General features: G+C 43.0%; 1 protein-coding gene across 2 annotated transcripts in view; it reads right to left on the bottom strand.

Annotated features, from left to right (window-relative positions):
• Window positions 1-249: 249 nt before the first annotated feature.
• The window catches only part of PLEKHM3 (pleckstrin homology domain containing M3), a 107,344-nt gene continuing 92,973 nt past the window's right edge, over window positions 250-14,620 (bottom strand). For both annotated transcript variants that reach the window (XM_084818879.1, XM_084818870.1), the window contains 2 exons: window positions 13,950-14,107; window positions 250-3,591 (listed from right to left, as the gene is read on the bottom strand). In XM_084818879.1, the coding sequence (XP_084675005.1) occupies window positions 3,414-3,591; window positions 13,950-14,107 (336 nt within the window). In that variant the 3' untranslated portion in view covers window positions 250-3,413. The remainder of the gene's footprint in view (window positions 3,592-13,949; window positions 14,108-14,620) is intronic.

Below are 14,620 nucleotides of genomic sequence, written 5' to 3' on the forward strand. Positions count from 1 at the left end.
TTGGTCCCTGTAGTCTACGTAAAGATTTACGTAGACTACGGCGAAAATAAGGACAACGCAAATAGCGTTGCCCTTATTTTCGCCGTAGTCTACATAAATCTTTACGTAGACTACAGGGACCAAATAAGGAACTCGAATGGCGGCTCCCTATGGGGGCCGCCATTTGCGTACGCGCTTTTTTTTTTTCAAAGTCACCCGTGATAGGCTACGTGACGATTAACGTAGCCTATCATGGCTGACTTTGCAGATCTAGCCGTGATAGGCTACGTTAATCGTTACGTAGCCTATCACAGGGGCATTGTTTTTTTTTTCTTTTGAAGTTCGCGGCCGGGGAGATGGGGCACTTCTCCCCGGCCTGAATTTCGGCCGGGAGAGGCGGGAAGCCTCCCCCCCCAGCCTGAATTTCGGCCGGGCGAGGCGGGAAGCCTCCCCCCCCCGGCCTGAACTTCGGGGGGAGCAGCGAAGCGCCTCCCCCCCACCGCGAAGCAAGCTGCGAGACCAGGTAAGTGACTTTCGTGCATCCCTAGTGCAAACCAGGCCACAGTGTGCCAAGATTTAATTTAACCTTCCCCCAACTTAGTGCCTTCTAGATGTGTTGGACTCCAACTCCCATAATCTCACAGCCAGCATAGCTGGCTGATATTGAAATTTTTAAATGAAAAGGCAAAGCACTACATCAAACAGTAATCATAAAATAATCAACAGATAAATCTAAGATATGAAAAATTCTGCCCGATATGCAATGTATGTTGTTGTTCCTGCAGTTTATAGGGGTTGACATTTGCTTCAGAATTACCTACTTAATGGTGAGGGAGCCTCTAATTGGCTCAAAGCCCCTCCATTTCGACATGTGATGGGCAGATTTTTGAGAGGCGTGAAGGTACTAAAAAAAGGTTTTCCTTAACACGTTGGCCAAGACCTTTCCTAAACCAGATGCCCATTATTATCAACTAATAATTTGGCATAATACTTTTCTCTTTTAGTTGTGAAAGTCAGTAGAGGCTCAACCATGTAACCCAATAAACTCAGTAAGATGTGTTCTCTTTTCCTCATGCAGACACAACTGAAATGGTCTAAAGCCTGGAAAACATTTTGCTATAGAATCAAGACAGTTCTTCCTATTGGAAAGAAACAGTTTCTTGCCAGCAAAGTGGGAATTTCAAAAAAAGCAGGTCTGTGTTGTGTCTTTATGTTAAGTTCTCATGCATAACTCAATGCAATGCTCTATTTTGCCATTGCAATACATGTGATTGAGGCTGCTGCAGATCTATTCCAAGTTTCAAAGGATAAGAGATATGTCATATTATATCATGCTACAAATACAAGTGACAAATAAAATTCTGCTCTCTGCCATGTGGACAGGAAACATCCAGCATAAATTCCCATCAATGACAGACTAGTATCCAACAAATCACAGGTGTAATTACACTGTAATAGGTCAATATATGACACTTTGCTTGTGAAATTTGGGTAGCCTTTGCAAGGGTTTAAAATAACAGAGCAAAATGCAAGAAAGCAACATTATAAAGGCATCATGCTCTTGAGTTATCATCAGCTGAAATTAGCAGCAACTGCATTGTTAAACTGGCATCAACAGTCACGCTTCCATGTACAAGTTGACTTCAGAGCTGTTGACTGTGTCACAGCCAAACAATATGGAGTTTACCATTTACTTATACAAATAGTTTCTACTTCCTTCTCCCATGATGGATATAACAACAGTATATTGGATTGGATGCAGACTTAGAGTATGACTGAAATCAATGGGACTTGAGATGGTCATGGCTAACTTAAGTCTCATTGATTTCAGTGAATTTACTCTAAGAATTACTAACTCTGGATCCAACCCATTGTTTTCAGGTGTGTCTTTCTCTAGCCTAGTTCACACATAACAAGAAGCCACTGTGGGTGAATTCCCCCATGGGGCTTCTCGTTGCAGTAGCGGTTGCTGTTTTTGAATATTCAGGGTGTGTGTGTGTGTGTGTAGCTTCTCATTATGTGTGAACCCAGCAAGGATGGGTTGTTGGGGTGGTCGACAGGCCACCCAGAACCTATGGGCTGTTTTAGGGTTGCAGGTGGCTTGTCAACCTCCCCAGCAGCCCACCCTTGCCAGGTTCACATATAAGGAGAAGCTACGATGTGCTCCCACCATGTGCTCTGAATACTCAAAATGGTGGCCACTGCCACAACGAGAAGCCCCACAGGGAAATTCACCCACAGTGATTTCTTGTTAAGTGCAAACCAGGTCTCTCTCTCACTTTCTCCCCCTCCCCCACTATTAGCATAAGTTATGTTAGCTTCTCAAGCTAGATATTTCAAATAGGGGGGATTTGAAATATTGTCAGGTGAGCATCCACATATGACCTACAGTCACCACATACTGAGTGCCAAGCATGTGCTTCATAAACCAGAATTGGAAACTGCTCAAGCAGTCCTAGTTTATAGTTACATGTATGTAGGATGTGATTCTCCCTTGTTGCACTGAAGCATTTGTTCCCCAAAGCTGCTCAGCCGGCTATTCTGAGCCTCTGTATAATGTACGCATCAAGTAGAAGCTAAACGAAACAGACTCCAGCCCTATGAAATCCTCAACAGGATGTAGTTCACCATTTCATCATTATGTATGAAGATAGCAGAAAGTTTCTTAGAAAAAGAAATGTCTTCTTCTACCACTAAGTAACAGCAAAGCAATGTACATTATTTCACATTAAACTGCATCAATTTGGGAGTTTTAGAGTGCTACATGTGAGAAAATAACAGGAATTTAAATTATTGACTTATTGGGACATTGGAATGTTGTTCAGGTGTAAAGCTGCAAATGTCGTACATGAGAGCTGCTTCTCCAGTAGTCAGGGATAGTAATGCAAGACATAAGCAGCATTTAGCACTTAGCTTATATAAAGTGCAAGGATCACTTTACATTAAATTGTCATCTGAATGTGGATCTATAACTGAGTTGACTTTTTGGTAGTGGGGGAGGAAAGTATTCTTAAATGCTGTTCACTAAAACATCTTTCTAAGCTGTGAAAACCCCACAAATACCAATTCATAGGCACCTTGTCTGTGAGTTTTAAATAGCAGTGCCACCCTTGCTATTTCTGCAACAACAACAAAATCACTTGAAAGCTGAATAAATACACACAAATAAGAAATTTCTGACAATAAATGCAAAGAAAATCAGAAATATTTCAAGTAGACTACATTTGGCTTGAGACCAGCTGGTTCACTTAGACTTCATGACTACAATTTAGCCTTCGATCTTGAATAGCTGGGGCTATTCAATAACTGAAAAGTGAGTATCAGCCAATCTTTTTGCAGTAAAGGTTTCTGCCTGGCAGTGCAATGTTGCCTTGTAAGCATTCATTTTACGGTAGGGAAGGGATCTCTACAGGTTGCCAGCTTTTTCCTGTGAGTCATGTGTTCTGATAGGACAGTTCAAACATGTTGCAGGCCTCTTCCAGGCTCTCGTCCATGTTGAGTCTTCTCCAGAAAGACTTCTGCTTCATCTGAAGCTCCTGCCGCACGCACCTGGGGCATGGTACTGCCTTCACCTTGCATTCCGAATGGAAGACGGCACCACAGCTCTCACATCTGTGAGTACAAAATCAGATGAGAATAAAGCTGTAACTTAAATGCACCTCCAAACTCAAAGCACCCCTATGACAACTTGATCCCAACCCCTAAAAGCCAGCCAGAGAGAGGAACGCATATGTGGAAGATGCGCAGACACTGTTGAGTCCCTATGGGAAGGGAGAGAGAAAAATGACTACGTTCATCTGTATAATATGCTGACAGTTTGGCCGGGCAGTTAGTTGCAATCCTGCATGAAGTCACTGAAGTCAGTGGGATTTAAGCAACCTAACTGCACGCAGGATTGCAGCTTTTCGCATTTGCTTAATCTTGAAATCTCTTGTAGTTTTTCCAAGCTTAACTTAAGCATGTTATCCATTCTTTACTGGGTTGGGACACAGGCAGGCAACCAAGTGAGAGCCTAGATGACAGCCAAAGAAAACAGTTGTGACTTTAAAATTTTAAATCATCCACATCTGACACTAATGCTGACTTTATCAAGCTAATTCCCCTTTCGTTAGTGATTTACAATTCCTCAAGAATTGCTGGGGACTAATGATTGATGAGAGTGTCATTTTGCGTTCATTCATGGCCTCTCCCTTTCCCTCTTTTGATCACTCTTCTCAGTCAACTGGAGAATGTAAAAGCTTATCAGGAATCTCTGCTGAAATGGGACGCCGGTAGGATTATGGAAGAGTGAAGCACACCTGCCATTGCTACCCAGATGCACTAAATCAGGGGGCAGGGAGGGGGGAAGAGAAGATGAATGATTTAAAAATTAAGAGCAAATACATCATTCAAACAATTCGCAAAGCAGCAGGAAAAACAACCCCGTTTCATCAATAATCAGCTTATTCATTGATAAAAGGAGGAGAGGGAAGGGATGATTGTAACCAATGCTACTGGGAAGAACAGGTATGAGCTATACTTTTCATAGGCTTCACTTAAAAGCTGACCAACGTCCATTGTTCAGGATCTCAGAACATTCCATTTGCAATTATCACACACTTCAGGTCCAAGAATTTTCTCACCTCCAAATTAACTCTTAAAGATATGCAGAGCACTTATATTGTAAACAAAGTTAGTTAGTCCAGAAGAGTAGATGTATTATAGTGTATAGCAGCTGTATCCTTCTATGAACATTTATTCAGAAATAACTCTGACTGAGTTTATTGGGACTTGTTCCAAATATGCATTGGACTGCAGCCTTCATTAGTGGCACATTACAGACTGATTCATTGCAGAGTGACCTTGTTCAGGGAATGCCATATTTTCCAACTGGGGGAATAGGCATTAAAATGGCAAATGTAAGCAATCATGAAGTGAGGCATTTTGGGGTAAAAAAATCCCAACTTCACATCTATGCTGATGGAGACTGAGCTGGCAGTGACTGATCAGGAAAGGGATCTTGGTGTTGTGGTGGACAGTTTGATGAGATAGTCAACCCACTTTGTGGTTGCTGTGAAAAAAGCCAATCCATGTTGTGGATGATCAGGAAAAGAACTGAAAATAAAACTGCCAATAGCATAATGCCTTTATACAAATCTATGGTGTGACCACACTTGGAACAGTGGGTACAGTTTATTGTAGAGTTGGAAAAGGTGCAACTAAAATTATCAAGGGCTGGAGCAGCTCCCCTACAAGGAAACGTTACAATGCTCGGGCTTTCTAGTTTAGAAAAAAGGGGAGTAAGGAATGGGGGTGGGGGAACATGACGGGTGTATAAAATTATGCAGGGTGTGGAGAAAATGCATAGAGTCACTCAATGAAACTGAATTCTGGGAGAGTAAGGACTGATAAAAGGAAATATTTTTCCACACAGTGCACAGTTAAACTATGGAATTCACAAGATGTAGCGATAGCCACCAACTGGGATGGCTTTAAATGGAATTTAAGACAAATTCAGGGAGGATAAGGCTATCGATGGACCCTAGCCATAGTGACTATATATTATAGCACCATGCCTCTGCTTACCCGTTGCTGGGGAACACAACAAGGAGGATGCTGCTATTGCCCTCATGTCCTGCTTGTGGGCTTCCCATTGGCAACTGGTTGACTACTGTTGGAACTGAATGCTGGATCAGATAGGCATTTGGTCTGATCCAGCAGGTCTCTGCTTATGTTCTTATTGTGTGAGGTAATCTTCAGTCTCCCCAGCCCTGGCAAACGAAGTAGCAACTATAAGTGGGGAGGAGAATATGCCACTTAAGCAGTTTGTTAATTTGGTGTTGCAGAATTTACTATAGTACAATGGCAAGCAAGGAGAGGAACCTGAACTTGCGATGAACTTAAAGCTGAAGATTGTTCCAGATGCAGTCTACTTTATAACAGGACTTCCACAGAGAATCACGAAGGTGAGCATTCTTACTGTGGCTGCAGAACCACTCAGAATTTCAACCCAAGAATCAAATGTCCACTTCTTGTTAGCCCACCCTATCTTGCCAAGAATACACCTTGAAGCTGCATGGGCCACTGCTCTAACATCTGAGGAGAAAGAGAAGCACCTGTGCTGAGAAAGAAGGTGTTCCTGGGACTCATCTGTTACGATACTCCTTTCCAAAGCAGTCTCATTATTAAGAAGCCTTTATCCTTCTCTTCTCAGTTCCTTTTGAGCACAAATACAGTAGCACTGAGGAGAAGACATTCATTGCTTTGAAGAGGACATAAGACAAGGCTTTAAAACAAGCAGCTACAGACTCATTCATGTACTCAGTTTTGCCTGTGGCAGTCCCACAGGCGGCTTTGGCTTCTCATGGCCGCAGCTGCTGTAGGGGTGCAACTCAGCAGCAACTGTGAGGAGTATTGCTCAGGTTACTCGGATGGTGCCAGTGCATGAAGCATCACTGAATCTCTAAGTGAAGGTCTCCACATTTTAAATGAATTGGGAGTAGGCTCCTGTAGGACAGCAGGGGAGATGGGAGGGCTCTCTCCAGGGAGGCGCTGGCAACTGATAGGTATAGCACCAATTTCTCCTTGCCAGTCTGTCCCAGCGCTGACCAGCTTCCCGCCTCCCAGCATTCCTATCTGGAAGCCACAAGAGAACCTGAATCACAGGTTATCATGCTTTAATGCATGCCCTGCAACACTGGACATTAAATCCCTTTCTAAAAATGCTACAGAGAAGCTCAGCCATTATGGCTATATGTATACATGTAGTTTGTATCTTATATTTTTTGTTGACATCACTCTAGCGCTTTGGATCAAGTATCTATTGTGGTCCAGAAAAGGCTGCAAGAGCAGGAGGAGGCCAGGAACTGCCGAAAGACTGCCAGGAATGAGAGACTCCTGGATGGCAGTGGGGAAGTAAGTATCACCCAATTGACCTGTCCCCTCCCCCCGCGCACACTGATTAGATTTTTAAACACTGCCCGCATGGGAACTCCAGATAAATGCAAATACCTTCCTAACTACCAAGTCACGACCCCAGCCAGATAACCCATGAGGGTATCTTTAAATTGGCCAGTCTAGAGCCTTGCGGGTACCATGATCCAATCCTGCAGCGTCCTCACCCTGAAAAAGATCAACAGGTTAAGGCACTACTCTAATTTATCCCATTTTGCTGACATACAGAGCACGGTCTGCTGCATGCATGCCCCACCTCTGTAAAGATCCCCACAGTTCCGGGTCTGTCAGACACATGCAAATTTGCACGACTGCAAATTATGCCATGAGTGTACAAGAAAAGGGTTTTTGAACTATTAACCTTGAAAGATGCATTTCCCTATGCCCATTGCTTGCAAGAGCATGTGGGGGTTAATTCTTGTGCAAAGAGTTTGCATGTGCACAGACGTACGTATTCACACAGGGACTAAAATGCCAGGGCAGCAGTGCAAGGGAACCCTCCATGCTGAATGGAGGCTTCAGGTATAAGGTCCACACAACAGGGTTTGCTAGGGATCAGCAACTCAACTGGCAATCACATCAGGCCACCAAAGTAGGAGAGAGCAAGGTGGAGGCCAGAGGCAAGCGGCAAGGTCTACAACAGGTAACAGTCAAGCTCCCAAAGTGGCAGCTAGTAGGCCAATGGATAAACACTGTAGTCCAGGCAAGCAAATAGTCAAGGTCCAGCTGTAGAAACGACTGTGTAGGAAGGTGAAGAGTGGGAGCTCAGTCTGGCAGGGTATTCTCCCTGGCAGTAAAATTGTTCTGTTTCAAAAGCAGGCACCGGTGCTGAGGCTTTCTTTATATGGCCAAGTGGGGCAGCACTGACTTCCTGCGTCACCTGAGTTGGTGTGGAATCAGCTGATGGGCCTTCTAATCTATATAGGTGGCACTTCTGGATAACACATTTCAGCTTGGAATTCCTTCAGCAGATGGGTGCCCTTGTTGGTGCAGGAGGGTAAGGCTTTGGAGCCTGGCTGCCAGGAGTTCAAGACACCCCCCCCACCGGTGCCTTATGTCCCGTTGCAGTAGTTAATAGGAGAAACCAGATCACCAAGAACCCAGCAACCAAAAGTTTCCCAACATGGACAGGCAGCACAGACTGGAATGACTAAACATTTAGCTACATCTACATTGTCAAGGAAGGACTGCCTGTAAAAAGTCTTTGCTGTAAAATCTGAAGCAGATGTCAGTGGCAGGGCTCAGCCTGGAAAGCTGTCCAAAATTGCAATGTGTTACCTTGAAACATGTGCAGAGTGCTGTTCTCTCACACCACTGAGTTAACTACCACCTGACACTCTACCTCTGGAATTGGGGAGGTGTGGGGGTTAGGCTTTACTAAGACTATTTCCCGCAGGCTTGCATTTGTCATTTGTCTCTTTTGGGTTAGCCTAATATAGATGATAAAAATCAGAAGACCCATTCACTGTAATAACCCCACTTCAAGTGGTATTTTACTATTCCTTTTATTTTTAGCCTTCTATTTCCACACCAAACTATTGAAAGGCCTAACACCCAGGAAATTCAAAGGAGGGGAGTACTTCAACTAAAAAATACGAAACCAAACCAAAGAATTTGTGAGCATTGAGCATTCTACAACAGTGTTAAGACAGCAAACTTGGGGGTTGTGTATTGTTGGACAGGATGTAAGGAGCCTGCCAAGCACAGCCCACAAAGCCCTGCTAATTAAGTGAAATGATTGTGTTTGTTTTGGAACCATTTGGCCAACAAAGGAATGTGTCACGCTGATTAGTAAGAAAAGGGTATGTAATATATGTGTATTCAAAGCCAGATGAGTGCATTATCCAGGTATTTGCTCTGTTTGCTCAAGGACTGACAAAAAATGAACGCTGAGCAAACAGGCCAGTGCAACTGGAAACTCCAACTCTTTTAGGAGGGGTGTCCTCCTGCTCTGAGATTTATCTGTCTCAGAAATAGACAGCCCTTGAGAAATTGCATCTGGAAATGGATCCATAGGAAAGCCACTTCTCCAACAGCAATGGTCCTCGCTGACAACCAGGGTGGTAAAACTCCAGTGCAGATACTCTGGCATGTCTGACCAAGGCCACCTGAGACTCATCACTTTGACTTCTCTAACAGCAAGCCCTGCCCCTAGCTGGACTCCTTATATGGCAAGCAGAAAGTTCAAGGCATTGGCACAAGTAACAAGATACACAAGCCAAAACACAAATAGGGTGGGCAGATGCATAACAATCTACACCTGTTGAAATTCCCTCTTCTACACAACTATTAAAGGAGCAAGAGCCCTATCCTCTTTTGCATCTGGCCACCTAAGGCACAATACACTTTAATTTCTAAAAGCCACAGATGAGCCACACCTTTATGAGGACTAACCAAAAATGCCACAAAACTGTGCAAGTTTTCAAGTTCTCCAGAATTCTTCATCAGGCTACGTGGTACAAAAATATGCATTGATTCAAGAATGCCGTGAATGGGACTTGCACGAACAACTTTTTATCAGCACTTTGTTGCTGGCTTGTTATTTTTATTATACTTTTTAAAATGGAGGCTAAAGGCCAATTAAGAGTCCAGTTTTGCACTCATTTAAACACAAGCAGAGTCCCATTCCTCTACGTTTAGTGTAACTGAATACAGGAATGTGAACAGAAACAAAACAAATAGGGAACAGTAAGTTCACCACAAGGCAAACGCGTTAACATTTATTCTCATCTTGATTCGGGGGCAAATTCTTAGAAAATAAATTTTGTAATGGACCCGAAACATTTACAGAACTGTAAATGTGGATGTTTAAGTGGGATCTGCTTAACATTTCAGATTTAATGAGCCCATCCTTCTCCCACACAGGAAAAATAAAAAATATTAATGAAAACTACTTAGCTGTGACAAAGTCTAGCTTGTCCCACAGGGAACATGTTTGGTTGAAGAAATCTTTTCCTTTTCAATCCTTTTGGGGAACCAATACCAATGCAAAAACTCAGTTTGTTAATCTTTAAGCTGCCACTGCTTTGGCTATTACAACAGACTAACATAGCTACACCTCTGGCATTTAACAGCAGTGCTTGTGTTTGCATCAAGCTGTGGTAGTCTATTGTAGTAGCAAAAACAGTAAATATTCTTGTGTGGCAGATTAAAGATTAATAGCTGGAGTTTTTGCATTGGTGTTGGCTCCCCAGAGTGACAGTCCTTTTCAGAAAACTACAAAATACCTGGATATGGAACCAGTATAAGTTCCTACCTGTTCAAAAGTGGATATACAAAACCAGGCACCAGGGCTAGAATCTGCTCCACCTTGGGCAGCATCCTATGCTGCCTGTAGGCTAGCAGGACTCAACGCTAATGCAACGAGAAGCTAGCAGTTCCTCAAGCACCCAGAAAGAACGGAAATGCTCATTTCTGGAGTGGGGCAGGTCAGTGGAGTTCACAGAAGGGAACTCTGGTGACCTGTCCCGATTCATAAACAAGCATTTCCACTCCTTTCTGGGGTTACTTTTTGAACTGGTATTTCCTGTTGTGCTACCAGTGAGTCCTGTGGGTGCAATGGAATTAGTAGAGGCACAGCTGAAGTACTGGATACTGCCCCTTATTGTAACTCTGCCATAGTAGCAAGAGCTCAGAGTACAAATGACTATGCATAAGGCTAGGCACAGAATAATATGAGAACAGGACATCTGAAAGCCAGATAAATGGCACTGAATGTTTCAGAAGTTATTCCCAAAATAAGTTAATGAGATCCTGCTAGCAGAACGTAAGAATGGATGGATAAGACCAAAGGCCTATCTAGCCCAGTGCACAGTGGCCAAGAAAATGTCTACGGGGAGCCCACAAGGAGGACACAAGCATCCTGCCTCAGATACAGGAGGTAACAGAAATCCTGTTAATATGCTGACTTTTGAGGAGACGCTTTTGTTAGTTATTCTGTGGTGGGGCGCACATGATTCATGCCAGGAAATTCCCCCTGCCCCCCCAGATGTAATGGGAAAAAACAGGCTTATACTCGACTCCAGTATGAAATGTACAAATCTGCATGAACAAGGCTAGTATGACCTGTCTTGGCATTAAAAGACAAGTCAGTGCTAGTTTACATCCACTGATTCCTTTAACACACGGAAATTCATCATATTGCCCTGTGGCAACCTTAGTTGGGAAGGCTATTTAAAAAAGAAATGAACTATCAATATAATTGGTAATATTCCAATTAATTTGCAATTTGTTTATTTTTGAAGGCAATTGATCAATATAATTAATGATATTACCAAACTACTATTCTGTTGGGTACATCAATATTAACCATTATTTTGTAAATAACATAATTATATCAATATTAGTAAACACTGCTTGCGTCGCGTATGTATAGAACTATATGTTATTGGCTGACACTGCAAATACCAAAAGAAGTTATTCTGTTCAGATATCACTGATTTGAGATGTACTATAAGTTCTCTGAAAACGTTTAAGGTTTCAGAAGACTCTGGGGTGTTTAGCCTGTAAATCCTCAGGAAACACCCAGGGTAACTAATCAAATGTTCTGCAGACAAACTACATGTACACATGACTGGTAAGCAGTAGTGCAGTTAGGTAATATTGAAATCTTCACTCAGTGGGGCTGTTTGCATGACACAACAGCCCACTATGGGTTATTTAACCCACACTGAGGCTGCGGCACATGCAGGGTGTGTGTGGCTGCCATTTTAAATATGCAAGCCCCACTTGGGAGTTGTTGGGTGATGCAAATCCAGGAAGCGTGGGTTATCCAAGGGTTAAACAACCTTGGTCTGTTTTAGGGTTATATGAAGGTTGTTTAACCCTCACATAACCCACGCTTGCTGGGTTTGCATGACACAACAACCCCCAAGTGGGGGTTGCACATGCAAACTGGTGCCCACAGGCACTGCAGCTCATTTGGGTTAAATAGCCCATGATGAACTGCAGTGTGCCATCTGAACCCAGTCAATGGTCTTAGAGCCCCCACCCCATAGAAGGAATGTGTATTATATAAATGTGGAAAGCCAGCCCTCTTGTGTTTGGAGGCCCTCCTGCTCATTCTGCTGAGTGGGGTTCTGGATTTCTGCCTCAGAGTCTTGCCCTGATGGAACCACCACTGAGAAGCTCTCTTATATCAATTATTTTGCCCCTTTTGTTATCCTCATCAGTCTCTCCTTTAGCCTGTCTCTTTGACAGTTTTACCCTCAATCCTGGTTCTTACGCTTCTCCATTCACAACTTTCCTTTATAGAAGCTACTGTTTTTCTATGCTTTCTTTGCTTCCTTATGTAATATTTACATAGTTGTGCTGCACACCTCATTTAATCTATGTTCAGGCCTTTGACTTCACATTAAAACAAAACAAAAAAACTGGAACAAACTCAGGAAAAGGCTGGGTGAATAATAGCTCTAAAAGATATGTCAGTCAGAAATCTCAAGGAAGGTAGGCCTTGGCTATACCAGCAAAGAAATTTTCTTCCAGCTGTGTTGAAAAACAACTCTCAACAAAGTACGCTAATAAAATAATCCTGGACATCTCCCTGATTACCAATAAAACACCATGCATGTACAAAACGTTGATTATTCCACACTTGAGGACTCACCACTGACAATCCACTGAAAGACATTGTGTCTGAGGTGATATGAACATTTAGTCTGTGGTGTTTATTTGCAAAGGCTCGTTCACACAAGCAAGTAACCACATGATACACAGTCGAATATACAGCCCTTACGTGTGGCTTTGTCAGCTCCTTCATTTCCCTCATATAATGCCATGGGCCCAGTGTGCAGGGGCTCATTTGCTGCCTAGCAATTGCCAATGCACTACTACTTACGTGTTGATGTAGTATCAGATGCTGCTCTTCCTCAATCCCATAATCAGACCTTATGCCTGCCATTATGTACAGGAGGCCAAGAGGGGAAGAGATAGCCTGGATATTAACCCCCAGAAGCTAAATGTGCAGACCTGAGGCCTACCACATGTACTGGCTCAGCCACACCATATGTACTAGCTCAGCCATGAGTAGATCTTAGACATACCATTTGTATAGGGGGCCAAAAGGGGGGGAGAGAGAGCCTAGAGACTACCCCTTAGGAAGCTAAGTGTCCTTGTAATGTGTGGGGTCAAGATTGCCCAAGGCCCCCAAAGTATCAGACTTACACGTACAATCCACAATGCCAGGTAAAATATTTATCTTAAGGCATTTTAATGGTAAGATTTTGAAAGCACCACAGTTCACAAGTTTTTTCTTAAGGCCTCTTTGTGTGTTACGTACACCATTGTGTTTGTCCTGACTACATATGTCTAGCCATTTATATATGGCAGGGAGCTGTGACTGACTGCAATCTCTCGTGTACACACATGTGGTAGACATAAACACAATGGCTGCAGACACAGCGTACACTCTTCACTCACAATGTGGGAAGGGGGCCTCAAAGACAGGATTGCACACAGCAAATTTCACATGATGTATGTAAATATCTTCATATGTGAGCATAGTTTGCAGAAATGTAGCCAAAATTAATATAAGAGGCAGTTAAACTTTAACTACTGGAAGACCATTTCCATGGAAGGAATCACAAAGCAAAATATCTGGAGGAATCATAACTCTTCCCTAGCTAGACAAAATAGCGGCTTAGTCAAGAAATGGTTCTTGGTGATTCAGGGCCAAACTGGAGAAGTTATGAAATATGATTTTGCACATAATATGCACTTTAAAATCCAAATAGCAGTCACGGCATGGGGTGTGTGTGTGATCATTATTTGGGGGGGGGGGGTAACCCTTTCCTCCCCTACTGCAGTCCTGATGAAATTGGCTCAGTTGAAGCTGCTATGTGGATTGGGAGGAAATCCCTCACGGGTGCAAAGATACATCTAACACCACATCTGGTTTGTCCCTCAAAAGAGGGCTGTATGTAGAGAAGAGGGAAACTGGGGTGGTCTCTTGCCCAAGATTGGGCCAGCCATGTTATGTTTTCCGATGCAACTATACAGGTAAACAGATGCATACAAGCACATGAATCACAGTTCTTCACCTGCTTGTAGAACTGTCCTCAAAGGGGTACAGGATCTCGCCGTTATTGCAGATCTCGCAGACGAATCCCTTTTGACTACAAAGGCTGCAGCTGTAGACATGGGAGGTGGCAAATTTGATTACCTTTCCAAGAAAAGGGGCCAGCTTCCCTTCAATAACCTGCAAGACAACAGAAGAAGACAAAATCATGAGGAATCCTCAACAAAAATGACAGGATATTCATGCGTTCCATCAACAAACAGAAACAAGTATGTAGAATTGATTGAAGTAACTCATGAAGATCCTAAACAGTGTTGAGATGCATGTGGGTGGGTGGGAGGAAGTCAAACCATATAGTGAATTCAAATTCAAAAATGCTATGTTAGGGTGTCATCCTATGCATGTTTAGGCAGGAAAAAAATCCTACAACTCCAAGCATTCCCCAGCCAGCATGTAGGACATTTTCCTGTCTAAACACACATAGGATCACACCCTTAATCAGAAAAAGCCTACCTATGGCAATGAGATAACAGAACACAAAGAGGTAATCTTACTCCTGTCCGAAGACAAGTACGTTTAGATAAAATACCTGAGACATTAAAAAAAGCTATCTTAGTTCATCCTTTCACTTCAAATGTGTGGTCAACTCTTTAGCTCAAATATACTCTTTTCTATAGTTGGCTTTTCACACAT

The sequence above is a fragment of the Heloderma suspectum genome, chromosome 1 (assembly GCF_057233095.1).
Source record: "Heloderma suspectum isolate Gila_16-S chromosome 1, 16-S_ref, whole genome shotgun sequence".
Taxonomy (NCBI): Eukaryota; Metazoa; Chordata; class Lepidosauria; order Squamata; family Helodermatidae; genus Heloderma; species Heloderma suspectum.